The sequence below is a fragment of the Lepidochelys kempii genome, chromosome 21 (assembly GCF_965140265.1).
Source record: "Lepidochelys kempii isolate rLepKem1 chromosome 21, rLepKem1.hap2, whole genome shotgun sequence".
Lineage (NCBI taxonomy): Eukaryota > Metazoa > Chordata > Testudines > Cheloniidae > Lepidochelys > Lepidochelys kempii.
Genome location: NC_133276.1, coordinates 14,693,337 through 14,721,104, shown reverse-complemented (window position 1 = coordinate 14,721,104; position 27,768 = coordinate 14,693,337). Strand labels below are relative to the sequence as shown.

The window sequence follows — 27,768 nt, the reverse complement described above, 5'->3', positions numbered from 1 at the left end:
GTGTTATGAACACACCCTTCTCCTCGTGGAGACAAGGCGCTGGAGGGTGTCAGTGTCCAGGGCTTTCAGTTCAGCACATTCCATGTGCACTATAAGCCTCTGCTCCCCCACCGCCACCCCAACAACACAACTCAGTTTGACATTTAACGATTGTCAAATATTGCCACGCCCAGTGTGGGCATTTGTCAGTAGCTCACTTTCCTTCCTATCACAGGGAAGTGCTCCTCTCTCCTTGTCCGACTAACTCAGGTGTTTGACAAATGCTGCGGTTCCCTGCAGAAACTCGGGGATCCAGGCACTTCTTTGATCCCCCTCCTGGGAGTCACTCCTCCCGGTGTCTGGCTGTCTCCTGAGGCTTTGACAAGGGAGCATCTCCCTGTGCCAGGCTGCTTGCTGTGCTGAGCAGTAAGTGTGAAGCCAAAGATCCCCCAGGGAAGGACTTGATTGCAGGGTTCCGTGCGAGGAAAGTTCCTTAGCCTGTCAGCAGTCTTTTCACTGTGCTGCAATCCCAACTTGTATCATGGTTGCACAATTCCGACCGGAGGGGTTTTGGAGGTGGCTGTGGCTGGGATAACAAGGCCCTTTTGTTTCCACCAAGGGCACCAAGTGTGGAGTTTAAGCCCAGGGTTGATTTCACTTCCTGAGCATCCTTCCGCGGAGGATTTCCCTGAGCCGTCTGTGCCAAGAGCAGCGTTGATTGCAGTTCAAACAGAGCCCAACAATCTTTTCCACTGGGTCTTGTTCAGCGGCTAATGGATAGAGAATGTGTTTGTGACTGGGGCTCGCAGGCCTTGCCTGGGGGTTTGCAAGAGCTGATTGGAAACTGGAAGCAGGACGAGGGGCCTCTTGCAGGTCTGATTTGTGGGCTGGCAAAGCTGCTGGGGCAGAGATTGAGCTGAGCCCCTGGAGAATTCTGGGACAAGCCTGAAAGACAGGTTTTCCCCTTTCCCCAAAATACGCCCAGTTTTGCTCCACTGCGATTACTGCCCCATGCAGGCATCAGGAGCTCCCAGGAAGTCTGTGGTGGGACAGGGACTCAGACCTGGGTCTCCCAAGTCCCAGGTTAGTGCCCTGACCAGTGGGCCCTCCTCCAACCCATTCTGCTGGAAGCCCTTGAAGAATAATACCTGCCCTTCATACTCAGGTGTGTAAGGTATCCGAAGCCAATCAAGAGGGAGAACATGACTATGTGACCTGGACTGGGCTGGCCCGTTGGAGCTTCAGTGTTTGCAGCTCTCCAGAAAGGACTGGGTGTTTGCATGCGCACCACCATCAGGAGCTGCTTTGCAGACGCATGTGGCCAGGCTGGAGCCCACGCTGGAGCGGAGTACCTCTGAGCTGGGTGTCTTGCTCTGCCCTGAACCTATGGCCCAGGGTCCTCAATTCATTCATTATTTGCTAAGTCGTCCTCATTTCCAAGCTCCACTGAAGCCAACAGGCCAGGTCCTGACTCAAGCAAAGCATCCAGGAGCTTTGCCTGAGCAAAGCGCTGAGGCTTCGGGTCCTAGACATTACTAAGTTATCAGAAAGGTTTCTCTGCAGTGACATCACCTCCTTCTCTCACCACAGGGAACTTTTTTCCTGTTATGAGAGAGTGGGTAACTGAACTGAGCCTGTCAAGATAAACTCAGATAGGACGAGAGACAATTGCCTTTGAGGCAGCAATTAAGACATTTCTGGTGAGATCAGCTCCACTCAAGCTGGAGCAGATATGCACGCGGGTGCAAAGAGACGGCTTCATCACTTTACCTAGCTCCTTGCCAGGAAGTGCGGTCTCAGATGGGAGCAGGGAGGCTCCCATGCCCTGCCTGTGCCATTCCCGGATCCTCAAACATAGTAAGGGCAGCTGTACAGAGTTCTCCCTGGGCATTGCCACCTTCCTTTCAGCCTCTCTGCTGGGCCAATGCCAGCCTTGCAAGAGAAAATGCAGCAGGCCCCCCTGGTTCTGGGTTAGGATCGAGCAGACAGGGCCCCAGCAAGACGCTGCCCATGGTATTGTAGTGGCTTTCTCATTTTCCATAGATCAGAGGCAGTTTAATGTTCTCCCTGCACCTAAACAGTCGGTGACCCTGCATTCTGTCTGTGAGACGCTGCAGGCAGATTTACACGCTGTTGTTAAATCTGCCTGTATCCTGCAGCGAGATATGAACTGGGGCAGACAGACAGCAACCCTGCCAGCGAGCTAACGGAGCGCCCCCCGGGCCTGCTCAGCTGGAGCGCTGAGAGGCTTTCATGTCCTGTGCAAACATCCATTTGTTAGGGCGGGTTTCTGAAGCCATCCGAGTCTCTGTGGGCTTGTCTACGTGAGAAACTCGCAGCAGTTCAGCGGTTGGGGCACTCGCCCGGAGGCTGAGGGAGAGAGAGAGACCCACAGGCAAGCTCCACTGTGTCACAGCCTTTCTGAGTGACCTTGGACAAGTCACTTAGTCTCCCAAGCTTGGACCTGCAGAAGGGGCTTAGGCGTTGCGACGATAACCACAGGGACAATATTATGTTCCACAAAACCAAGTTGGGCACCAAGGCTCTCTATAGAAGGAAGGTGTTGATGCTGACACCTTAGAATGTAGTAAATGAAGCCGGGACACATGGAATGGGAGCTAGCCAAGGGGGCTGCCAATGAGAGTGCTATGTCCCTCCCTGCTCTGGGCTTGGTGCCCAAGTCCGGGCTGCAGGGGGGGCACCTGGCTCTTCTTATGATTCACGCACGGGGGGAAGATAGGCGTTCAGGCCCAGCACACGACTTTGGCGGTCGATCTGCTACGGGTGCTCGGAGGCCCCCACGCAAAACAGCTGTGGGGGTGGGGGAGAAGAGGAGGGCCACCCTGATAACCTTCAGTGCAGGGGTTAGGGCGCTCTCCCCTGGGAGGTGGCTGATCCCTGTTCAAACGCTTCCCCCTCATCTGGCAGAGAGGGACTTGACCTGGGAGTCACCCAGGTCTCGGGTGCATACCATAATCTTCAGTCCAGTGTTATCAGGAAGGGGGTCCTCCTCCCCCTCCCATTTGGTGTGGAGTTAGGGCGGCCTCTGAAGACACCTCCTGGATCGAGCCCCACACATGACCTAGGCAGCCGAGCTCTTGTCTTCCCCGGTTTGTGAACTGCCCTGGGGCTTAGGTGGGAGATAGCGCCCCAGCACCTAAAGTGAGGTGCACTGCACGTGCGCAGAGGCAGAAACATAGGCACCGAGGCTACTTTTACTCCAAAAACAAAAGCGCCAAGCAATTTGAGGTGTGTGTCTACAGGGTTAGGTAGCAGCCAGTGGGAGTTTTGTGGAGCACAATGGTGCCTAAAAAAAATGGTACTGTGCCTCAGTTTCCCCCATACGATGGGGATAATAGCACTACCCTACCTCCCAGCCATGTTGGGAGGACAAATACAGCGAAGATTGTGAGCTTCTCAGATCCTACGGTGTTGGGGGCTACATGGGTGGATACGACAGAGAGGTTTAAAGTCAGACCTGGTCTGTATTAATATGGGTATAACAGGGCCATGCAGGTGGCCTGTCTACACTATGGACAGAGGTCTGATTGCAGCATTGCAGACATACCTGAGCTAGTTGTAATCTAGCTAGTGACTCTGCAGCAGCTTGGGCTTTAGTGTGGGCGGGTGGCCTGAGCGCTCACATGGCAAACCAGTGCTGTCACGGCTCTGCTGCTGTTACCCGAGCTGGCTGGATTCCAGCTAGCTCGGGCATGCTGCGGTCACAGGAGTAAAGGACAGCTAACCCGACCCCAAGCTCTGAGATGTAAGCGTTCTGCTATTATGAACAGCTCGGGGGATAGATGGCTCTGGTTCTGCTGCGTGAGTGATCTGCCTTACTTCTCCTTAATTGAGACAGAAATGTAGGCCCGTTTGCTAGCTCTGTCTGTATCAATTTAGTCCCTGTCTTCTACAGCAGGATAGCGTCTGCAGCTGTCTCACCACCATCCCTAGCTAGCAGCCAATCAGTGTTTCCCCTCAGTACCACCGAAAGGCAAAGGATGGTGAAATCCTCACGCACCATGTTATCGTGAGTAAAACTGAGCTTAACTCTGCCACCCAAGGCTCACGTACACAAGGACCATTCAGATTAAATTAGAAGTAGAGACTCCAATAGAAATCAGAGTCCTATCGTGGCAGCAGCTGTCTACACACTGTAAGAGGCTGTCCCTGGCCTGAGGAGTTGACAAACTACGTAGTCAAATCAGGATTATCCTCCTTCTACAGAGGCACTGCCCCAGGTCACACAGGAAGTCTGTGACTCACTGAGGTGGTATTTGGAGCCAGATCTTCTGCGACTCAGCTCATGTCTTTAACCACAACACCATCCTTCTCTCAGCCGCTTCCCCTTATGCTCTGGGGGATAGTCCACCCTCTGTGTCAGCTTCTTCCTTTCTTATGGCTCAAAGCTAGACGGGGGCAAAAAAATGTAAATTCTTTTTCCCTCGACATTTTGAAAAATGTATAGTCTTTTTAAACTTCCTGTGAAATGTCTTTTTCTATGAAAATGTAATGTGAAAACGATTAGCTTTTGAAAACCGTTTTCAATAAAGTGGTATGGTATGGGGTAAGAGAGATCTGGTTTCCAAAAAACCAAGCAATAATATGTATCTGAATGAAAATGAAAACATTTTATCAAAACAATTACAGTTCTTCGTTTCCATTGTTTAGCCCCGCCTCCTCCACCCCCCAAAAACCAGAAATTTTCAACAAAACCAAAGTTTCCACCAAAGATTTTGTTTTGGTTAAAAAGCTATTAATTGTCCAAAAATGTTTTGACGAAAAATTTTGACCAGGTTTTCTTAAAACACAGCCTTGGGCTTCAGTAAGTTTTGGTGTCCTGATCTCTTGAAGAAAAAACAATGTGCTAAACTTTCCCCTGCATTATATTCCATGTAACTGTGTTAACAGGGTATAAGCCAGGGCAGAAATTTGTCCATAGTCATTTATCATATAGGGTCCTAGGCAGCAAGACACATCAAACTATCCTGTTTATTTCTTATGGGTAAAAGAGTGAATCTCATTGCGGCTCCAGTGAACTTGGAGGATATCACTGATTTTTGGTAGATTTTGCTGTTGGTAGAGTTTGTTTGAAGAATTTTGATGGAACAGTTTTCTGTCAGAAAATGCAATTTTGTCAGAGCCTAAACATGTCACAGGAACATGTCAATTTCAACAAAATTTTTGACAGGAAAAAGTTGAAACAAATCATTTTGATTTTCTCACTTTTCAACCAGGTTTGGTTTGACTTTATCATTTTGAGTCATTTTGTTTTGACTTTAATATCCAATTAAAATCTTAATTTTAATATTACATTATAGTTACAGATAATATTCCGTATAATCCATATGTTCCACATTTTAATTACGATGCTTTGACTTTATCAAAATGAAATGTTTGCACCTTATTGAAATGAAACAGTTTGACATTACTGAAACAAAATCTTTGAATTGTTCTGAATGGAAATCTTTCAGAATTTTTGTTCCAGGGGAAATTTGGAACAAAACCAAATTTCAAAGGCGGAATTTCTCATGGAACAGAATTTCTAGTTTCTGACCAGCTCCAGTCATTGGGCTTTCATGACTGTAAAGAGTAGTTGGACTAGGACCTGAACTCCTGCAACCCAGAGAGCGTGTTCTGAGATACAGTCTGATGGATGCTCACCGTCGATGCTCCCTTCCTCTTTGTCTTTGGTTTCTAGGTCAGGCATTCATATCTAATCTGGGACCCCAGGAACTCAGTCATTCCTGGCTGGCGGCTGTTCAGCACGTCTATATGAAATAAGATGATGGGTCTTAGTCCAGTTACATTGTTAGAAACACCATCAGAACTGGCAGTTGGCAACCTTGGGCTACAGAAATGAACTACCCTCAAGGTCCCATAAGAGGTGCTGCCGGGTCACGGTTGCAGCACCTGTCCTGGGCACGGTTTGGAACATTGCACTATGGCTTCCCCTTGCTTTAATTGCTTTTTACAGACCAGCTCCGTCTCCAGGGCTGTCAATTTCTCGAGTCAGCGGCAAGAAACCCACTTAACTAACAATATAGGCACATCATGAAATGCTGGGTGAACCTGTTACTCTGTTTCTTTCCCCCAGACGCCTGGATGCAAACCTGATTTCCGTGGTGCCCAAGAAGAGCTTTGAGGGGCTGCCCTCCTTGCGTCACTTGTGGCTGGATGATAATGCCCTGACAGAGATCCCTGTCCAAGCTCTCAACAACCTTCCAGCCCTGCAGGCCATGACGCTGGCTCTCAACCTGATCTGGCATATTCCTGACTACGCCTTCCAGAACCTCAGCAGCCTCGTTGTACTGTAAGCTCTCGACATGCACTGTACATTTATAGGCTGTTTATATTTTTGTGTGTGTGAGAATGAGCAATGCCACGCTCTAGTGGTCAGGCCAAGACGATATGGATGTAAGACCTACTGTTGCTGCCACATAAAGGAGATCTCCTTTTGCTCAAATGATAGCAACCAGTGTTTTGAATCGAGCTGATTTTAAAAATGCTAATTATTTGTCCTATGAATTTTTTTAATTGCTTTTCTTTCTAAATTTTCCACAATTTTTTTTCAGTTTTTCCATGGAAAACCATGGATGTTTTCATGTTTTGAAAACTGGTTTGTGTAAAAATGTTCCGGTTTTGCAAACCAAAACCCCACACGTTTTAATGAAAATGTGCACCAAAAAGTTTCTGGCTTTTCATTTAAAAAAAAGTGGGAAATGTCTACCAAAGTTTCTGCAGAACTTTTTGGTTTTTTGTCCAAAAGTCCTTTTTTGTTGGAAAGAAACTTTGACCAAAAACTTTCCTAACCACTCTGGGTTTGGGAGGTGAAGTACAACAGTTCTGACCTCAGCACTGTGTGTGTGAGAGAGATAAAGTGACCAGTGGCTATGGGCTACTATTCTTTGTAATAATTCTAAACCTACTGTGACAAAGTTCCTGCTCTACCTTGGTGGGTCTTGCGCTTATTGGCGGATTTGCTCGCCTTGGAGCTTCACGGCAGCCCTCAGCTTGGCCGTTTTTCTGAACCCACAGTCCAGGTCGACTCCTCCTGTGTCTGACCAGGAGTTGGGAGGATTTGGGGGGAACCCGGGCCCGCCCTCTACTCTGGGTTCCAGCCCAGGGCCCTGTGGAATGCAGCTGTCTAGAGTGCCGCCTGGAACAGCTGTGTGACAGCTACAACTCCCTGGGCTACTTCCCCATGGCCTCCTCCCAACACCTTCTGTATCCTCACCATAGGACCTTCCTCCTGGTTTCTGATAATGCTTGTACCCCTCAGTCCTCCGACAGTTCGCGTTCTCACTCTCAGCTCCTAGTGCCTCTTGCTCCCAGCTCCTCACACGCACACCACAAACTGAAGTGAGCTTCTTTTTAAAACACAGGTGCCCTGATTAGCCTGCCTTAATTGATTCTAGCAGCTTCTTGATTGGCTGCAGGTGTTCTAATCAGCCTGTCTTAATTGTCTCCAGAAGGTTCCTGATTGTTCTGGAACCTTCCTTGTTACCTTACCCAGGGAAAAGGGACCTACTTAGCCTGGGGCTAATATATCTGCCTTCTATTACTCTCCTATAGCCATCTGGCCCGACGCTATCACACTACTTGGTACTTTCTAGATTCTTTTTACGGTGCCATTGGAATGTAAAGACATAATTTACAGTATATTGAACAGTCTAGGAAAATGACACTGCTTCCAATGACTGCTCCATTCCAGATGGAATACATTTATTTCACAGGCACTGAGAAACAGTAAACACTCTACAATCTATAATTATATGGCAAACGGATGCCTTTGTAATTTCATACTGGGAAGTGTCCCTTACATTAACTGGGGGCTTACATGTTATTTGTCTTCTAAATGGAAACCTACATCTGCAAATTAGTTGGCAATTTATTGGTTGGTGTTGATTAGTAAGTTAAAGTGTAATTGCCAAGTAGCCCAGAACCCCTGTATGTACATCCAATAGTTACAGGCTTACAGGCTTGCTTATGGGACATAAAATGGAGTGCTATCGTATTCATGTGTTTTGTAGCCAGCAATAAAGTATCATCAGCATTTGGTGCTCAGGGAAAGCTTAGCAATTGCTTAGCTCTCAGAAGAAAAAGCGTTTGCTGAAGCCTTATAGAAATATGCACTTTACAAACTTTTATTAAATATTCAACTGCTTAGATGGAAGGTAAAGGCACATTGGGGAGAAATAGCTTGAGAAATGTTGGATAATCAGTTTGTTTTCACACAGGATTGAGTTCAGTCTTTGAGGGGGTCCTTTAGGGATCTGGGACAAAAATTGGGGATCGGTCCTGCTTTGAGCAGGGAGTTGGACTAGATGACCTCCTGAGGTCCCTTCCAACCCTGATAGCCTATGAGGATAGGACCAAATGTCGTCATCTCAAGGCACTTGCAGTCATCAGTTCAACCACTGGTGATGCCCTTTGGCTTCAATTGCCTTTTGAACTGTTATCTCAACCTCAGAAGCATGGTGCTCTCATACTGGGAATCCCAAACCTTGGGTGGGAAAAAACTTCTTCGCTATGGTGGGAAAGCAGAAGAGGCCTTGACCACAAGACGGAAAGGAGCACCCTCCCGCAGATGGCTGGGTATGGGACATGTGTAGGAGCCTAACCCAACGTTGTGGGAGATCATTCAGGATTTCTGTGGGACTCACAAGCGTTCCACAGAGCCAGCCACACAAATTGCCGCCATGCTCACAGTTTCCCCGTGTCGGCACTTAGCCCACAGAAGATCTGATGTTCCCCTTGTGCCCTGACCTGTGAGCTGCCTTGCTCCATGCTCAGCCTCCGACGAGGCTAATAAACTTTCCAAAACCTCAGCAAAGAATCTCAGCCCACCAGCCAGTAAAACTTCCCCACCGCCATGCAGAGTGCATGTGTCTGTCCAGGTGTGAGTGTGCAAACTTGCAAATGCAGGGAGAAGAGAGGCTAGCCGCTGCCATAAACTTAAGTACCCTTCTAGTCTGGGAGTTATTTAACATAAGCACCTGTAGGAGAGGGGAGCTAAGAGCAGATGTGGAGGAGTACCGGGAAAAAGCTGTCATTTATAGGCTGATTAATGCTCACAGACGCCCCTCATCAGGAGAACATGACCTTCCCAGATGCAGCAATGTGTTTTCCTGCTCTGCACACTTTGGACCTTTTGGAAAGACACAGCTGAACCATCCGGTGATGATGGGATGAATCCACAGCAAAATATACCTGCTTCAATCTGGAATAAATTAGGGGCTTCAGCCTCTGCTTATAAATTACACCCCTTCGCTGAGGAATTCCCTGACCTGTTCCCATTTCTGGTGCAGGTTTGTAACAAGGGTTGCAGAGTATTTTGAAAGCAGGCCCCTATGTAATCACTCCACCATGCTCCCCTTCACTGTCTTTGATAACTGCAGCTTCCTTTGCTGTGAGTGTTAGCGCAGTGATGTTGAGGGCTGGTTTGTTTGATATGGGGGGTAGGAGGCCTGAAGGGGTTGGGAATGGGACACTAAGACTTTCCCTCCGGAGTCTGACCCAGCATGACAGGGACAGAATGTCACTTAGCATCTGTGAGTAGGGCTGGTCGAAAAATTTCCATCAAAACTGGTTTTTGACTGAAAATTGGGATTTTGACAAAATAATTTTTCTTTTCATTAAAAATCAGAAGGGCTAAAACCAGAAATATTTCAATTTGGGTATGTTACCACCGTTCATCATGGGAATTGTAGTTTATCATAGAAATGTTCGACTGGAAGAGACCTCGGTAGGTCATCTAGTCCAGGCTCCTGCTCTGAGGCAGGACTAAGTATTATCTAGACCATCCCTGACAGGTGTTTGTCTAACCTGTTCCTAGAAACTTCCAGTGATGGAGTTTCCATAATCTCCCTAGGCAACTTGTTGCAGTGCTTAACTAATGTACCCTCGCAGGAAGCTGTTCCTAAAGTCTAACCTAAATCTCCCCTGCTGCAATTTAAGCCCATTACATCTTGGCCTGTCTTCCATAGTTAAGGAGAACAATATATCACTTTCCTCTTTAAAACATCCTTTTATGTACTTAAAGACTGTTATCATGTCCTCTCTGTCTTCTCTTCTCCAGACTAAACAAACCCAGATTTTTCAGTCTTGCCTTGTCATCTTTTCTATGATCTTTAATCATCTTTGTTGATCTCCTCTGGACTTTTTCCAATGTACTCACATCTTTCCTGAAGCATGGTGCCCAGAACTGGACACAGAACTCCAGCTGAGGCCTCGCCAGTGCTGAGTGGAAGAATTACTTCTCATGTCTAGCTTTAGTTACGCCATGTCCTCATTCTCCTCTATGGGCTGAACTCCCAGGCTGGACTGCGTCTTCCAGGATGCACCACTACCAGGGACTCCCATGCCACACTGCCTCCCCCGCTCCTTGGGGCATCATGAACATACTGCCGTGCTTAGGAGAATGGCTTTTCCTGGTGGGCATCCTCTCTTACTCTCCCCACGAACCAAGCAGGGAGTATCTAACCTGCTGCCTTTCCCTAGGGAGAGAGATGGGAGGACACAAAGACAAGCCCTGGCTACAATTACCCGGGAATGGATGGAGAGGTGGATTGACCAGGCTGAGATGGTGGCACCTAGCCTGTCGCTCCAGGCAGAGCGGTCCTCGCTGTGTTTTGTTCTTTCAAAGGCCTAATAAATGCAGCTGCCTGGGGTAGAGGGTGAGGTTCAGTCAGCCTCCGGCGTTTGTGTGGGGAGATCTGGACTCTGTCACCATGCCATGGGGGGGGGGGGTGCAGCTTCATTTCCTCGTGTCAGCATGACCCTGAGCAGAGCGGCTAAAAGGTGACTGGGCCCTGGAGTCTGAGCTGCCCTCTGGCCCTGGAGCCGGTTGAAGGGCGTGCTTCCATTGCAGTGCTGCTGGCTTGGTAACGACCATGGGCCATCCTGCTCTCAGTCACAAGCGGGGGAATTCCTCTGACGTTACCGCAGGCCTACACCAGCACGAGTGATGCCAGGACCCCCGGAGCCCTGTCTTGTCACATGGCCAAGAGTGCTCAACTCCATGACAAACAGCCTGACCCAGGTGCCCGTCCCCTTGGTATCAAAGGGTTGGCCTTCCGGCTTGCTGTGCTTTGCATTGAGCGAGCTCTCACTCAGTCCCTCTGCTCTTCAGCATAGGAGGGATGAAAATGGGGCAGATGCCACTCAAAAGTGGGGGAGAGGAACTGGAATGGCAGTATCGCCTGCCCCTAAATATCCAGACGTCCCTCCAGGAACATGCTGTGTATTCAGGTCCCCACAGGCTTTGGGAAGTCGTGCCAGGGGGGATGGGTCAAGTCAGGGATCAGCTGCTCTCTGTGCCGGTCACATGGGGAAATACACTCTTCTGCTATTACTACCAGTGGGGTTCCGCTCTGTGAAGGAGGCTTGCTTCATACCCAAGAGAGAAGGCTTCTATGTTTGGGAATCCAACTTGAGACACCAGGGGCCTGATTTCCAGGGGGGCAGGGGAAGCTGAGCACCCCTAGCTCAAGTTGACTTCAGTGGAAGCTTTAGGGACTCAGCATCCCTGAATATCAGACCCCCAGTGTCTCAAGCTGGGATTCCCAAACTTCGGGTCTTCTGATAAAATGGCCGTAGCATTGGTATGAATCTCCATGTGCCTCAGTTTTCGCATCTGTAAAGTGGGGTAATGATCCACAGTTTCGTAAGACACCTTGGAACCTTTATTATTAAGAAAAAATATTGCCTAGAGCGTCTGGGCTCCATGTCTTGGCCTTTTAGTCCACAAAAGCTGATTCTCTCTCTGAGGGCTGAGCACGTTGCCTGTAGAAAAGTGAATTTGCATCTCTAGTACCCGTAGAAGAGATTAATAGCGCTCTATGAAATCCCCTGCTGCTGCTGTCAATTCCATCTGATTTTATTCATCTCCAAATGAGTCTAACCACTGCTACCAGCTGCTCGGGGTTGTCCAGGTGAATTTGCACAGTTCCTGTGACCAGATGCCCCTACTGATCTGTGGCAGATTGGGACTTTGAATGGTTTTTGCCCATGACATTCCCCTATGTCATCTGAGATGTTCACAGTGCACTGACAAGATCCCGACTCATTTCAGACGTTGAATTTGATCCAAGGCAATGGAATACAAGTGACTGATGGAAAATGAAGCTGGTCATATTGGTCCTTCAAGAGAGAAAATGGAAACATTTAGAAATGAAAGCGATGGAGAATCCACCACTTTCCTTGGTAGTTTGTGCCAATGGTTAATCACCCTCACTGTTAAAAACTTGTTTTTAATTTGAATTTGTCTGGCCTTAACTTCCAATCATTGATGAGAACATAAGAACGGCCCTACTGGGTCAGACCAAAGGTCCATCTAGCCCAGTATCCTGTCTTGGCCAATGCCAGGTGCCCCAGAGGGAATGAACAGAACAGGTCACCATCAAGTGATCCACCCCCTGTCTCCCATTCCCGGCATCTGGCAAAAAGAGGCTAGGGACACCATCACCATTGATTCTTGTTCTGCCTTTCTCCCCTTGATCTAAGAGCCTGTCGTACCCCATATTTTCTCCCCATGAAGGCATTTACACACTGTGATCAAGTCACCTCTTGATCTTTTTAATAAGCTAATTGGATTGCATTTCTTAAGTTTCCCACTCTAAAGCATTTTTTTCGGCCCACAAGTCATTTTTATGGCTCTTCTCTGCACTGTTTCCAAAATTTCAACATTGTTTTTAAAATGTGGACACCAGAATTGGACGCAGTATTCTTGTATTGGTCCCACCAGACGTAAAATCACCTCCTTACTCACTACTCCCCTGTTGATACATCCTAGGGTTCTTAACAGACTGGTATCATTGGCACTAATTCTTTCCCCTTGTTTGTAGTTGTTGCACTTAATAGGCAGAAAGACCAAGCTGCTCTCTTCCCCAGAGACTTCCAAGCGGCAGGGGAAGCTTGCACTGCTACTGTCTGTGCCATGCTTGTTGCTAGACACAGGACTTTGTTCTCTGGGGCTCCTTTCACCCACAGGAAAACTTATTTGAAAATAAGAATGAAAAGGAAAACGATTTGCCAGAAGACTTCCGAAAGGAGAATTTGGAATAAATCCTGTTTTAATAGGGTGCAGGGCTACAGCCTGTTTAGAGAGCTTTTAATAGGACGAGAGACACCCCCCCCTCCATCGGGAATTGCTATTTGTTCTTTATTGGAGGCAGGTGGCTCCTGTAATTTTTTCCTGATGTGCCTTTCCAGTTTCCCAGACTGCAGTGCAGTCACCGCAGATGCAAGGCTGTATCTCTCCTGCTTGCTTTTCTGATGGAGAGAAACATGTTCAACAACAAAACATGCCTCTTTTCAGCAGAGTGCATGTGCTCGCAGGGGAGGAAGCCCATTTCAAAGTGCAGACAGCAACAGTGATGCATGCTACCCGCATGCCAATGTAAACTCTCAGCGTTCCTTCTGGATGCCACACCAGTGGGGAAACCAACGCTGACTCCTCAATGAGTTGGATCCCTGTTTCAGGCAGATCTGCTGGATTTCTCTTTGCTTGATCTCCAAACGTCTTCAAGCCAAGTTTAAGCAAAACCGGCTCAGTCTTCGTTTCATTCCTCTTCACTGATATGGCCTGAATGAAACTGATGGGATCCTGCAGCTCAAACATTTCTAAACCTAGAAAAATCCAGTCGGGCTTGATTTCTGGTCCTAATGAATGACCAGATTCTTCCACCTTTACTCACATTCAGTTATCATGATGGCACATCCCAAAGGGACGTTGTCTCCTTGGAGATGGAGCGCTGCCCGGATTAAACTCTATCTAGGACATTCAGTGCTACCTTACTCCTCAAGTGGTCCCCTTGAAATGGATGGAAGGACTGGTTGAGAAAGCTGCTACCCAACAGGAGTCAGGGAAGCAGAATCTGGCCCCATAGGAGGAAGATTGCTGTTTTTAAAGCCATGAATGTTCCAAGTCAAGGCGTATGCACATGGGTGGGTGGGAAGATGTTACCTATTTGTTTCTCTTTGTGATGCCCTGTAAAGGTGTAGAACACTGGCCAGGATGCCTCTGTTAAGACTGCCTGAGATGAGAGAGGATGCATAACAAGACCTTCATTTCCCCAACCTGTCTGTCCAAATGAAAGCTCTGCATTCTGTACGGCTCTCTGCCAGCCCCTCCTAGGGAATGCTACTTAATACGTCACATGCCAGGCCTGGAAGGTGAGTAATTTGGGGCTGGATCCCAGGGGAAACGAGGTCCACAGCTGCAGACCCAGCACATCTAGAATCATAGAATTGTAGAATATCAGGGTTGGAAGGGACCTCAGGAGGTCATCTAGTCCAAACCCTTGCTCAAAGCAGGACCAATCCCCAACTAAATCATCCCAGCCAGGTCTTTGTCAAGCCGAGCCTTAAAAACCTCAAAGGAAGGAGATTCCACCACCTCCCTAGGTAACCCGTTCCAGTGCTTCACCACCCTCCTAGTGAAAAAGTTTTTCCTAATATCCAGCCTAAACCTCCCCCACTGCAACTTGAGACCATTACTCCTCATTCTGTCATCAGCTACCACTGAGAACAGTCTAGAAATGTCCCTGCTACCTGAATTGCAAGCCCTGTCTTTCCTGTTTCCTCATGCCCATGCTTGTCATTTCAAATGAACAGATGCACTAGAGGATTGGGGGTTTTGTTTTGCACCTCACTCTTTTGGCTTCCCCCATCCCTGGGAACATGCAGTGAGGCAATAGCTACAGTAGATCCAAACATTTGGCTTGGTGAGAGCATTATCCAGGGTCAGAGGGACTCAAATGACTGGCGTCATCTTAGTGTGAAAGCCCAAAGTGATGTAAGGGCAACTTGATCTGAAAATGCCCCATAAAATGTGGCGGAGGAAACCATCTGGACGGGGAACATATTTTTTTGTGACAAAGAGAAATAGCTCCTCTAATCTCCTGACTTGGAGTTTTATCTAAATCTTTCTCCTCCTCGGAGAATCACAATTGAGCCAAGTTTTCTTGCAGCTGCTTTTTCTTCTCCCCCACTTACCTCTGGGAGCAGACAGTAAATTTTGCTGCACGGCCCCACCCTCGTGTCTCCCCAGAATCTGTGTGTTCTCATCAGAATCACTGGATGGAAATGTGCTTTTCTGGGAGAGTCAAGCTGGTTTCCAAACTGCGCTCCGATCCTCACAGCCCTTCATTTAACTACCACGCAGAGCCTGCTTCCTCCCCGGCTCCTAAACCCTCCTGCTTTTACCGTGGAACATTTGGCTTTGGGAACAGTGTGTGCTCGGTGATACTTCCTGCACTCAAATCCAGGTGCAGGGAGAGAATTTTTTCTCTGAGCCAAGGCAGATTTAGAGCAAGCACAAGAAACACCAATGTCATTGATCCACCTGCTAGCGCGGCCCCAGGCCATTTTAAAGAGGCTGTATTCCAGGACACCATAGGTTGGGGAATAGATCGATGGTAATAGATTAATGCTTTAAATCACAGCGGATGCAGAGTCTGTCTGTGTCTGAATGTGAGGGGCTTGGTATTTATCAGGGGCGAGGCCCCAGGCACATAAAATGGACCGATCTACTGAAGTGGACCACAGCAAATATTCTGTCCCCCTGAGCTGCTACTAGGCTGGTGAGTCCTTACTCATGTGAGGATCCCCACTGGAATCAAGGGCACTACTCAGGTGAGCAAGGACTCACAGTCTGGGTGTCCCCTGGGTGTTGCCTTCTCTGCTTTACAGCATGTCTCCGGGGCACCCGGGATCCATCTGTCTGGACTGAAAAGATCATTGGAGTAGGATTCTGGAGTGCTGTGCCTTGGTTCAGCCAGGGGGGCACTCACTGCCTGGAAAGGGAGTCAGCTGGCTAAAACCCACGCACACTCATGCACACACTCAGACAGCCGCTGACAACTTGGAAGGAAGAATCCAGTAACACAGATCCTGGTTTTGCCAGAAACGAAGAGAGAGGCCTGGCCTGCACTTAAAATGTAGGTTGATATAGCTCCGGCACTTGGGGTTGTGAAAAATCCACCCCTCTGAACACTGTAACTATGATGCCCTAGCCTCAGGGTAGACACAGCTAGGCCAATCGCAGACTGCTTCCATCGACCTAGCTACCATCACTCAGGGAAGTGGTTTTCCTAGAGCCTGGAAGCTAGGTCTACCCGATGGGGTGATACTGGTGTGGCTACAGTGACATAGCTGTGCCTCTGTAGTCCCTGAAGTGTAGACATGGCCACAGAAATAACACACAGGACATCCCAATGGGAACCCATGGGACTGTACCATGCCTGGGCTCTCAAGGGCAGATGTAACACCGGAGACTTTACTGCCCTTACAATAGAGATGGCACAAGGATTTCCAGCAGCAGCATTAGCCCAGAAGGGTTTCATAATGCATGGGCCCTCGAGCATCAGAAATAACACACCCACTGCACAATACGTGGCACTGGGACAAAAGACAATGAAGAGAGGAGAAAAACGGGTAAGCTTTGTTGATTCAGTGTGGATAATGCACACCAGAATGTCACGTTAGCCACTCGGCTCCGGGGTTAGACATTTTTAAAGCATTAAACTGAAGATAACCTCGATTGCAGTCAAACTGGAGTAAATCCAGAAGTCTAAATCTGGAAGTATTTCCATCTTTCTGCAAGCAAGAGATAATAAAGCTGTGACTGTAGACATCATGGCATTGAACTAAAAGACCAAGACTCATGGGGCTCAGAGGTTTTATTGTCTTTTTTTTTTTTTAAACACTTCTAAGTAAATCCACCCATGCATTGAGATCAGTGGGGCGGGGGATGCGAATGAGGACAGGGCTTTGGACCATCGGTATTGTAACATTCATTGCAGAAGAAGGAGGCCTTTGCTTAGTCTACTTGGATCCACCCATGGGGCCTGAAGCTATGAATGGTTGTTGAAGGTGCTTGATCGCATAGGGCCCAACATGTGTTAGCAGTGTTGGCTTGAGCTTTTCAAAGCCCAGGGCTTCCTAGTCAAATGAAGTGGGAAAACCCATTAAGGAGCTTGGGAAATCTCTGCTGTAGATCCCACGGTGGTGCACGTTGCATGTGATGCATGAGCTGGGCAGGAAGCTCTTTTGTCCGTGTTGCAGTTGTGCAGCTTGGCACTGAGTGGCTGTGCAAACTGAGTGTCATTTGTGCAAACTGAATGTGTGGCAGGAAAGGCAGTTCACAGGACGGTGTCCCAGAAAGGGCCAGATTCAGAGGTGGTGCATGGGAGCGTGCTGAGCTGCTGTAACACACACTAGCTTCTAGTCCCAAGTGTCTCGGTAACACTGGCTTAGACCCCTCCAGCTCGCTCAGACTCACTTCTGTGCCTTTCTCCTGAAGGGAAAAGGGCTCCAAGAACCTCCACCCAGAACGGGGCCTACTGTGGTAGAGAGTACGTTCGTTAGAGAGAACGGAGGGCACACCCACTTACTAAGAAGAAAATAGGCCACTGAACATGGGCTCTATGCTGTATCATCCACCTCAGTGGTTCTCAGCCAGGGATCTGGCATTCCCTGGGGGGCTGCAGGCAGGTTTCGGGGGTTCCTCCAAGCATGGCCAGCCTCAGACTCGCTAGGGCCCAGGGCAGAAAGCCAAAGCCCAGCTGCGTGGGACTTCAGCCAGGGGCCCCACCACCCGGGGCTGAAGTCGAAGCCTGAGCAACTTAGCTTCGTGGTGCCCCCTGCGGTGTGAGGCCCCGGGCAATTGCCCTGCTTGCTACCCCCTAACGCCAGCCCTGGCTTTTATATACCTCGCTCTTGTTTGCAGCACCCTGTGTCCATCCTGAGAGCCTAGTGGTTTAGCGAGTCTCTGCAAGGTGTATTTCCTGCCCCGGTGCCCTTCGCGTGCTCAGCCGCACTCAGCTCTCCGAGCACCCCTGCATAGTCGCCGCTCAGGGACTGCTGGAGAAAGGCCAGTTGAGTTCGACCCCCTTTAAGCCTCTCCGTTTTCTCTGCAGGCATCTGCACAACAACCGGATCCAGAGCCTGGGGATCAACAGCTTCGAAGGGTTGCACAGCCTGGAAACCCTGTGAGTCGCCCGTTTTCTCTTCGGCGGGGAATAATGCCCTCTGCGAAGGGCTCTGTGCGGAGCCAGCATGGGCGATGTGTGTATCCATGCCAGGCCCAGGGGCTAAGCGCAGCCACAGCCTCCCCTGGCACAGGTGCGTGGGGGATGGGGAGTGTGCCTCGGAGGGGAGTTCCAATTAAACGTGGAGTTACTGGAAGGAGCTGGCGTGTCCTGCAGCCTGTTTGCTGCTTCGTGTTCTATTATTTTGCTTCCTTCTTGTAACTGCAGGCCCTGGAGAAAAGCGCTTTGAGACGGAGCCATTCCACTGGGTCTCATAGCCTGTTAACGGCTCTCCAGCTCCATTATTCCCCCACAGACTGTAGGGCCTGGCATGCATACAGTTGCTAACCAGGTTGGGGAGCCGGACCATGCCCCGAACGCACTGGCTACACCCCCACAGGGGTACGGCATGATGCCCTTTCTCATGATCTGCTGCTCTGTCCTGGTCTCTTATCACGTCACTGCCCCCCGAGTATGCACCTAACTGTTCACCAGTTGTCAGCCTCAGCTACCCAGCTGTCAACACCTCACGCGCTATCCCTGCTCACTCTCCCACCGTCTGGAAATCAGGGCCACTAAGGTGTCTCAGGCTGGACACCCAAAAATTAAGGCCGGTTAAAAAATCAGTGGCCAGGTCTGCAAAATCTTGGCCAAGGTATTTTACCAGCATTTCATGCCACCCGACAGTTCAAGGATTGTCTCTTGCTTCGGCTGTACAATATCTAGCGCAATAGAGCCCTGGTTTTGGTTGGTCCCTAGCCACTATTGTAATAACCATGATTCTTAATAATAATAACGATGACAAAACAGACAAATTCTCCGGTATAGTCTGTCCTGCAGGCAGGCTAGCATTAGCATAGACTCCAAGGTTCTTGTAAGTCAGGCGTGGATCCTGCTGTAGGACAGGAACTCCATCAGAAAACAGGACTGCTCCTAGCTACCGGCACTGGGGTGTTGCTGAACTGCGGGAGAGAGCGAAAAGCCTCGCCCAGGAGTCCATGTGGCTGCCCTGTGAACAGCCCGGGTTTAATGGACCATACACTGGCCTCATGTGAAAAACAAACAAACAAGCAAATAAATCAGGGCTCCAAAATGTCTGAGGAGGCGGCTTCTTGCCCTCAGTTGCACAGAAACCTCTCCCGCTGTGCTGGCCTTGGGCAGAACCCAACGAAAGAAGGGGAAGGGCATGGGAATAAACAGAGAGGACATGTCCTGTCATAAAAGTGTCACTCAGAGAGACAGGGCGTTTTCCGTGCTTAGCGGGAAGCTGCTTAGATACTGCAGACAAATTGCTGGGCCCAGATCTTCAAAGGTATTTAGGTGCCTAACTCCCACTGGGGCCTAAATACTTTTGAGGAGCTGGGCCATGGTCCCTAGGTGTGCTCCCCAGAGGGCTGGGGGCAAGGCGGTCTCAGGAAACACTCTCCCTTGCATTTGGACCGACAGAGCCCGAGGCACCCAGAACAGGGAGGAGGGGGTTAGACTTTGGTACTGGTGGCTTGGGGCGGGGGGGGGTCTCCTCCAGATTTCCACTGGACGTGTCGGTGTGTACTTATAATGGAACCACGAGGTACTCGGTTAACATGGCCGTGGGTGTGGGGCACGTACCGAGAAAAAGAGAGGCTAGGTTAGATTTTCAGACAGGCACATTATAGATCAGTGAAAGGAAGCTGAGTCGCACAAGGGGTGACGGGAGGCTGCCGTCAACATGACGTCTCTGCTGTCTGTCCAAGTGTTCCATGTGGGCCCCTCACCATGGTATCTGATCACCAGCCCTGCCTAGGGCCTGCTTCTGGCAGTTCTTTACGTGCAACTGTTTGCTTGGATGATGTCAGTGTGGACCAGATGGAACCTTCATGGTTTACAGTCTCCCCTAATCCCCCCTCCCCCCGCCCCCAAAAACCATAACACCCAGTGTAAAACAGAGGGGAAAAGCATCGGAGACCAGCTGAGAGAAGAGAAATCTCTGTGCGTAGAGCTCATTTCCCACTGTCCGGGGTTTGTGTGCGTGGCAGGCAAAGCCGGAGCAGTTTGCTGCGACGATTACATGATGGAGGCATCAAGGAATCTCGCATTCATGGCCAAGAGCCGCCCACTGGTCAGCAGGCTCCAGCTATTCCATTGTCCGGATTGGTTTCAAGCCCCAGGTGACACCTTTCCTTGGACTGGCACGTACATTGCTCCAGATTCCCGGTGCCCTTCAGGCAGCACCAAGGGGACAGAGTCTAGCTGTAAAGTAGCTGGTGGAGATGGGAGAGAGGCGCTCCACAAAGCCCCTAGGAACCATGTGACAGCAGCATACGTTACACCAGCCTCCTGCTCAGGCCAACCTGGCATAACCCAGCCCCGCTGGCTCTCTGCCACCTCTCCTGTGCAGAGCTCGACAGCAGGGGAAATTGATAGTGTCAAAGTCCAGGAGACCATTGATCTAGGAAACAGGCATAGCATGGAAATAGGCTGAGGAAGCTCCCCACGCTGTCCTTCCCCTCTCTTTGTCTCCCTCATCTCCTGCCCTCGCAGGGAATTACCAGTTAGGCACCGCCTCTGCGGCTGGAGATTCGTTGCTTTGTCCACTGATCCAAGGAGCCCCCTTGTTGCGTCTCCTCCTTTCTTCCTGGCTCCTACCTGGGGTGCGCAGGTGTGAGGATAAGGAGAGTGCCCGGAGCTTCTGTCCATGCACTCCCCTGGCCTGTTGCAATCACAGTTCCTGACTGCACCACTGGGGGGCACCCCTTGTCCCCGAAAGGGCAGGGCTGGTCGATTGGCGCTGCACTCCACAAAAGAGGTGTAGCAGTGGGAGCTCGCCCCTTGTGCTGTGGGGCACTGAGGGAGCATTCTGTGATCTAGCCACTAGCCCACACTGCCTCCCCTTTGGACACCTCCTTTAAACTTCTTCCTCTTGCCTCCAGTACAGGCTGGGGATATTTTGCTAATCTCACATGTAGTATTTAACCTATTCTTCAGTATTTCGTGGGCCAAATTCTGCTCCCAGTTGTTTTATGGGTGTAACCTTAGTGAAGTCAAGGAGATGGCCAGAATGTTGCTCAGAGCAGAACCTGCTCTGGTGTTTCCAAGAGGTGCATTTTGTTCCATTGCAGATATGGAGCCATGTGCCATGTTGTTATGGCTATTACTTCTAAAGCTCAGCAGAGGTAAAGACATTTTGGGTGGGGTTTTCAAAGGCACTGATGGGAGCTAGTTACCCAGCTCCCAAAGCCAGAGATTCCCCACCATGTCTAGACAGCTGGATTGGCCAGGATAGGCAGGGAGAGGGACTGTACTTTGTCAAATACAATCAGATCTTTTAAATCAGCAGTTCTCAAACTGTGGGTTGGGACCCCAAAGTGTGTCATGACCCCATTTTACTGGGGTCTTCAGGGATGGCTTAGACTTGCTGGGGCTTGAGGCCCAAGCCAAAGCCCGAGGGATTCAGCCCTGGGTGGCAGAGCTCAGGTTACAGGCCCCCTGGCTGGGGCTGAAGCCCTTGGGCTTCTGTTTTGACCCCTTCCCTACCTGGGGCGGTGGTTCAGGCTTTGGTCCCACCTCCTGGGGTCGTGTAGTAATTTTTGTTGTCAGAAGCAGGTCGCAGTGCAATGAAGTTTGAGAAGTCCTTTTTTAGATTCAAGAGAGAAATGGCTCCGATTGCTCTGTGCAATCCCTCCGCAGCTGGGAGCTGGGGGCATTCAGGAATTCTCCTCTGCGTGCCCAGTCTGTGCACAGACAGATCACAGTGAGAGCTCCCTTTGACCAGACACTGCTGCACTAATCACCTGGAAAGAGGTAAAGAGAAAGTGGGGTTGTTGAGTTCCCCTCCTCTGCCAGCCTAATGAGTAGTGCCCCACAGAGCCAGGGCAGCCGTGCATTGCCCCCTTCACAAGAGATGTGCAATGACCTGTTGTAGCCCTGCTGGAGCAGCAGACCCCCCTGTCCCAGCTGCTCAGGAAGGCACGGACACCAAACCATGGCAGGAGAAAGCAGCGAGGTGAAAACGTTTCCTCCACAGCCTTGCTACTCTGATGTTGGTCTATCTCCAGTTATTACTCTCGAAGGTTTTCGTGTGAGCTGCTTACTAGAAGAGTATTTCCCCCTCTGGCTATCCCAAATCTTCATTATTTAGACATCTCTCATGCAAGATAACAGGAGGGAAGATAAAACCTCTGTCTCCTATGTGGTTTGGTATGTGTTCCAAGCCTCTTGGAAAAACCCAGTGAGGCGTGTCGCCAGTATTCTCCAGATAGGAGAATACACATGAAGAAGCCACACAGACACAACAGGGCTGGGGCAAGAAGCCCCAGTAGGGGAACAGCCATGGAGCCAAGGTTTAGGCTGGGAAGCTCTTTGAGATGAGCATGTTTTGGGGACTGTCTGCTAAGACTCCCAAGGAGACTGGGGATAAATCGCAGAGCTCAAGAGACCTTAGAATCATAGAATATCAGGGTTGGAAGGGACCTCAGGAGGTCATCTAGTCCAACCCCCTGCTCAAAGCAGGACCAATCCCCAACTAAATCATCCCAGCCAGGGCTTTGTCAAGCCTGACCTTAAAAACCTCAAAGGAAGAAGATTCCACCACCTCCCTAGGTAATGCATTCCAGTGCTTCACCACCCTCCAAGTGAAAAAGTTTTTCCTAATATCCAACCTAAATCTCCCCCACTGCAACTTGAGACCATTACTCCTTGTTCTGTCATCTGCCACCACTGAGAACAGTCTAGAGCCATCCTCTTTGGAACCCCCTTTCAGGTAGTTGAAAGCAGCTATCAAATCCCCCCTCATTCTTCTCTTCTGCAGGCTAAACAATCCCAGCTCCCTCAGCCTCTCCTCATAAGTCATGCGTTCCAGACCCCTATTCATTTTTGTTGCCCTCTGCTGGACGCTTTCCAATTTTTCCACATCCTTCTTATAGTGTGGGGCCCAAAACTGGACACAGTACTCCAGATGAGGCCTCACCAATGTCGAATAGAGGGGAACGATCATGTCCCTCGATCTCCTGGCAGTGCCCCTACTTATACATCCCAAAATGCCATTGGCCTTCTTGGCAACAAGGGCACACTGTTGACTCCTATCCAGCTTCTCGTCCACTGTAACCCCTAGGTCCTTTTCTGCAGAACTGCTGCCGAGCCATTCGGTCCCTAGTCTGTAGCGGTGCATGGGATTCTTCCATCCTAAGTGCAGGACTCTGCACTTGTCCTTGTTGAACCTCATCAGATTTCTTTTGGCCCAATCCTCTAATTTGTCTAGGGCCCTCTGTATCCTATCCCTACCCTCCAGTGTATCTACCTTTCCTCCCAGTTTAGTGTCATCTGCAAACTTGCTGAGGGTGCAATCCACGCCATCCTCCAGATCATTAATGAAGATATTGAACAAAACCGGCCCGAGGACCGACCCTTGGGGCACTCCACTTGATACCAGCTGCCTACTAGACATGGAGCCATTGATCACTACCCATTGAGCCCGACAATCTAGCCAACTTTCTATCCGCCTTATAGTCCATTCATCCAGCCCATACTTCTTTAACTTGCTGGCAAGAATACTGTGGGAGACAGTGTCAAAAGCTTTACTAAAGTCAAGGAATAACACGTCCACTGCTTTCCCCTCATCCACAGAGCCAGTTATCTCATCATAGAAGGCAATTAGATTAGTCAGGCATGACTTGCCCTTGGTGAATCCATGCTGACTGTTCCTGATCACTTTCCTCTCATGCAAGTGCTTCAGGATTGATTCTTTGAGGACCTGCTCCATGATTTTTCCAGGGACTGAGGTGAGGCTGACTGGCCTGTAGTTCCCAGGATCCTCCTTCTTCCCTTTTTTAAAGATGGACACTACATTAGCCTTTTTCCAGTCATCCGGGACCTCCCCCGATCGCCATGAGTTTTCAAAGATAATGGCCAATGGCTCTGCAATCACATCCACCAACTCCTTTAGCACTCTCGGATGCAGCGCGTCCTGCCCCATGGACTTGTGCTCGTCCAGCTTTTCTAAATAGTCCCAAACCACCTCTTTCTCCACAGAGGGCTGGTCACCTTCTCCCCATGCTGTGCTGCCCAGTGCAGCAGTCTGGGAGCTGACCTTGTTTGTGAAGACAGAGGTGAAAAAAGCATTGAGTACATTATTTTTTTCCACATCCTCTGTCACTAGGTTGCCTCCCTCATTCAGTAAGGGGCCCACAGTTTCCTTGACTTTCTTCTTGTTGCTAACATACCTGAAGAAACCCTTCTTGTTACTCTTAACATCCCTTGCTAGCTGCAACTCCAGGTGTGATTTGGCCTTCCTGATTTCACTCCTGCATGCCTGAACAATATTTTTATACTCCTCCCTGGTCATTTGTCCAATCTTCCACTTCTTGTGAGCTTCTTTTTTGTGTTTCGGATCAGCAAGGATTTCATTGTTAAGTCAAGCTGGTCGCCTGCCATATTTACTATTCTTTCTACACATCGGGATGGTTTGTCCCTGTAACCTCAATAAGGATTCTTTAAAATTCAGCCCGCTCTCCTGGACTCCTTTCCCCCTCATGTTATTCTCCCAGGGGACCCCGCCCATCAGTTCCCTGAGGGAATCAAAGTCTGTTTTTCTGAAGTCCAGAGTCCGTATTCGACTGCTCTCTTTTCTTCCCTGTGTCAGGATCCTGAACGCGACCATCTCATGATCACTGCCTCCCAGGGTCCCATCCAGTTTTGCTTCCCCTACTAATTCTTCCCAGTTTGTGAGCAGCAGGTCAAGAAGAGCTCTGCCCCTAGTTGGTTCCTCCAGCACTTGCACCAGGAAATTGTCCCCTACACTTTCCAAAAACTTCCTGGATTGTCTGTGCACCGCTGTATTGCTTTCCCAGCAGATATCAGGGTGATAGAAGTCTCCCATGAGAACCAGGGCCTGTGATCTAGTAACTTCTATGTGTTGCCAGAAGAAAGCCTCGTCCACCTCATCCCCCTGGTCCGGTGGTCTACAGCAGACTCCCACCACGACATCACCCTTGTTGCTCACACATCTAAACTTAATCCAGAGACTCTCAGGTTTTTCTGCAGTTTCATACCGGAGCTCTGAGCAGTCATACTGCTCTCTTACATACAGTGCAACTCCCCCACCTTTTCTGCCCTGCCTGTCCTTCCGCAACAGTTTATATCCATCCATGACAGTACTCCAGTCATGTGAGTTATCCCACCAAGTCTCTGTTATTCCAATCACATCATAATTCCTTGACTGTGCCAGGACTTCCAGTTCTCCCTGCTTGTTTCTCAGGCTTCTTGCATTTGTGTATAGGCACTTGAGATAACTCGCTGATCATCCCTCTTTCTCAGTATGAGGCAGGAGCCCTCCCCTCTTGTGTTCTCCTGCTCATGCTTCCTCCTGGTATCCCACTTTCCCACTTACCTCAGGGCTTTGGTCTCCTTCCCCCGGTGAACCTAGTTTAAAGCCCTCCTCACTAGGTTAGCCAGCCTGCTTGCGAAGATGCTCTTCCCTCTCTTCGTTAGGTGGAGCCCGTTTCTGCCTAGCACTCCTCCTTCTTGGAACACCATCCCATGGTCGAAGAATCCAAAGCCTTCTCTCCGACACCACCTGTGTAGCCATTGGTTGACTTCCACGATTCAACAGTCTCTACCCAGGCCTTTTCCTTCCACGGGGAGGATGGAGGAGAACACCCTTGCGCCTCAAACTCCTTTATCCTTCTTCCCAGAGCCACGTAGTCTGCGGTGATCCACTCAAGGTCATTTTTGGCAGTATCATTGATGCCCACATGGAGAAGCAGGAAGGGGTAGCGATCCGAGGGCTTGATGAGTCTCGGCAGTCTCTCCGTCACATCGCGAATCTTAGCTCCTGGCAAGCAGCAGACTTCTCGGTTTTCCTGGTCGGGGCGGCAGATAGATGACTCAGTCCCCCTGAGGAGAGAGTCCCCGACCACCACCACCCGCTTCCTTCTCTTGGGAGCAGTGGTCGTGGAACCCCCAACCCTAGGACAGGGCATCTCATGCCTTCCAATCGGCGAAGTCTCCTTCTGCTCCCTTCCCTCAGATGTGTCATCTAGTCCACTCTCCGCCTTAGTACCTGTGGAGAGAACATGAAAATGGTTACTTACCTGTATCTGCGCTGCTGGTACATGGATGCTCCCCTATCTTCTTCTGGAGGTCACATGCTGCCAAATTTCTTCACCATCCTCCTGTCCCTGCTGCGCAGCCGGCTCTGAATCTTCAGAACATTGTGTCCGTAGAAGCATATTCTGATGTCCGTCCAGGAAATCTTCAGTTTCTCTTATGCAACGCAGGGTCGATACCTGTTTCTCCAGACCTTGAACCGTCTCTTCCAATATGGAGACCAGCTTGCACTTTGTACAGACAAAGTCGCTTCTGTCCTGTGGAAGAAAGACAAACGTGGCACATCCAGTGCAGGTCACAACAGCTGAACACTCCCCATCCATATTACCTTCCTTCTACGAGCTTCCTCAGGAGTTGTAGTAACTACTCAGAGAAGCTTGCAAGACGTAAGCCTCAGTGGGCTCTCCCCGGGCGAACTCCCTCTGTTAGCCTCTCTGCTGTTTGCCGCTCAGCTGGTTTGCAGCTGACTGGCTTTTTATAACAGTCAGGCCCACTCAAGGCTCACACGGAACAAAGCACTCCCAATTCACACTTTTCAAACAATCAAACACACGGTCAAACTGTCCCCGCAATAGACACTCAGATACTCACCAACACAACCCCCCTAATGCAGCCCTTAGCGTACCTCCTCTCAGACAGATCCCAGGCAAACTCCCTCTGTTAGCCTCTCTGCTGTTCACCTTATGTGACACATTCTTTATATAGCACCTTTGGTGTGAGTATGAGAAAAGGGTAGTATTCCTTTAAATAGGTTGTGAGCCCTCTAATGGTGCTCACTGTGTTCTAGAAGCTGTAGTGAGGCCTGGCATATCTATTGTGTATCGTTAGTAAACACAGTTATGTGGACTCCACTGAGCTGTGTACTTTCTGCGTGGTATGGCTGCTGTGTGAAGAGCAAAAGATGCCTCCTTCAGTGCCAGAGAGCTGGGCAAGAGTTCCTAAGAAAACAATGAACCACACTAGGAACAACAGAAGGCGAAAGCCAGCAGCTGGTAGCTCCCACTGTAAAGGCAAGGTTGGGTTATGGTGAGAGTAGAGGGCAGAAGCGTAGAGCAGGAGGCTTTGGGTTGAGATTGCAGGAGGTGACAGGAAGGAGCCAAGTGGTGCTAAGGGAAACCTCAAGCTTTGGAAAGAGCAGAAGTGAGGAATGTCAGAAGCTCAGACGCCAGCCACAGCGTTATCCTGGGTAGCGAGTCCCGGTGGCCTTGTAAAACGTACCATGTTCGGGGCTGTAAAACACAAACCGTACAGCGCTGGGGCAATGCACACACGTTAACCCGAGTTTCGATCACCCAGCCCGCTTCTGCAGCTGCCCATCCCCCCTGCCGCCCCAGAGCGGGGTGGGGGGGGGTCTCTTGTTCTTCACGGGAACCCACATTGCAATGTGAGGAGGGCAGCTGAGGGAGGGGAGAGATTTTTGCCTCCATCCTGTTATGATGTTGCCACAGAGGCAGTGCCGGGTTCACAGTGGCTCCATGGAGCCGGGCCCATGCTCAGAAGGGGCCCCGGCCTGCTCTGCTTGCCCTGCGCCCCGACACCCCACTGGCTCCCCCTGCCCATCACTTGCTCCTCTCGGCCTGCCCACCAGCTGGCCGAGGGCTCCTCTCTGCCCCCAGGCAGGACCCCAGTGCACCTCTGGTTGTGGGGCCCCACCTGGCTCCCCGGAGCTGAG

General features: G+C 49.9%; 1 protein-coding gene across 4 annotated transcripts in view; it reads left to right on the top strand.

Annotated features, from left to right (window-relative positions):
- LGR6 (leucine rich repeat containing G protein-coupled receptor 6) overlaps positions 1-27,768 on the top strand; it is a 205,712-nt gene that overhangs the window by 127,412 nt on the left and 50,532 nt on the right. For all 4 annotated transcript variants that reach the window (XM_073320016.1, XM_073320018.1, XM_073320017.1 and 1 more), the window contains exons 5-6: positions 6,077-6,292; positions 17,904-17,975. In XM_073320016.1, the coding sequence (XP_073176117.1) occupies positions 6,077-6,292; positions 17,904-17,975 (288 nt within the window). The remainder of the gene's footprint in view (positions 1-6,076; positions 6,293-17,903; positions 17,976-27,768) is intronic.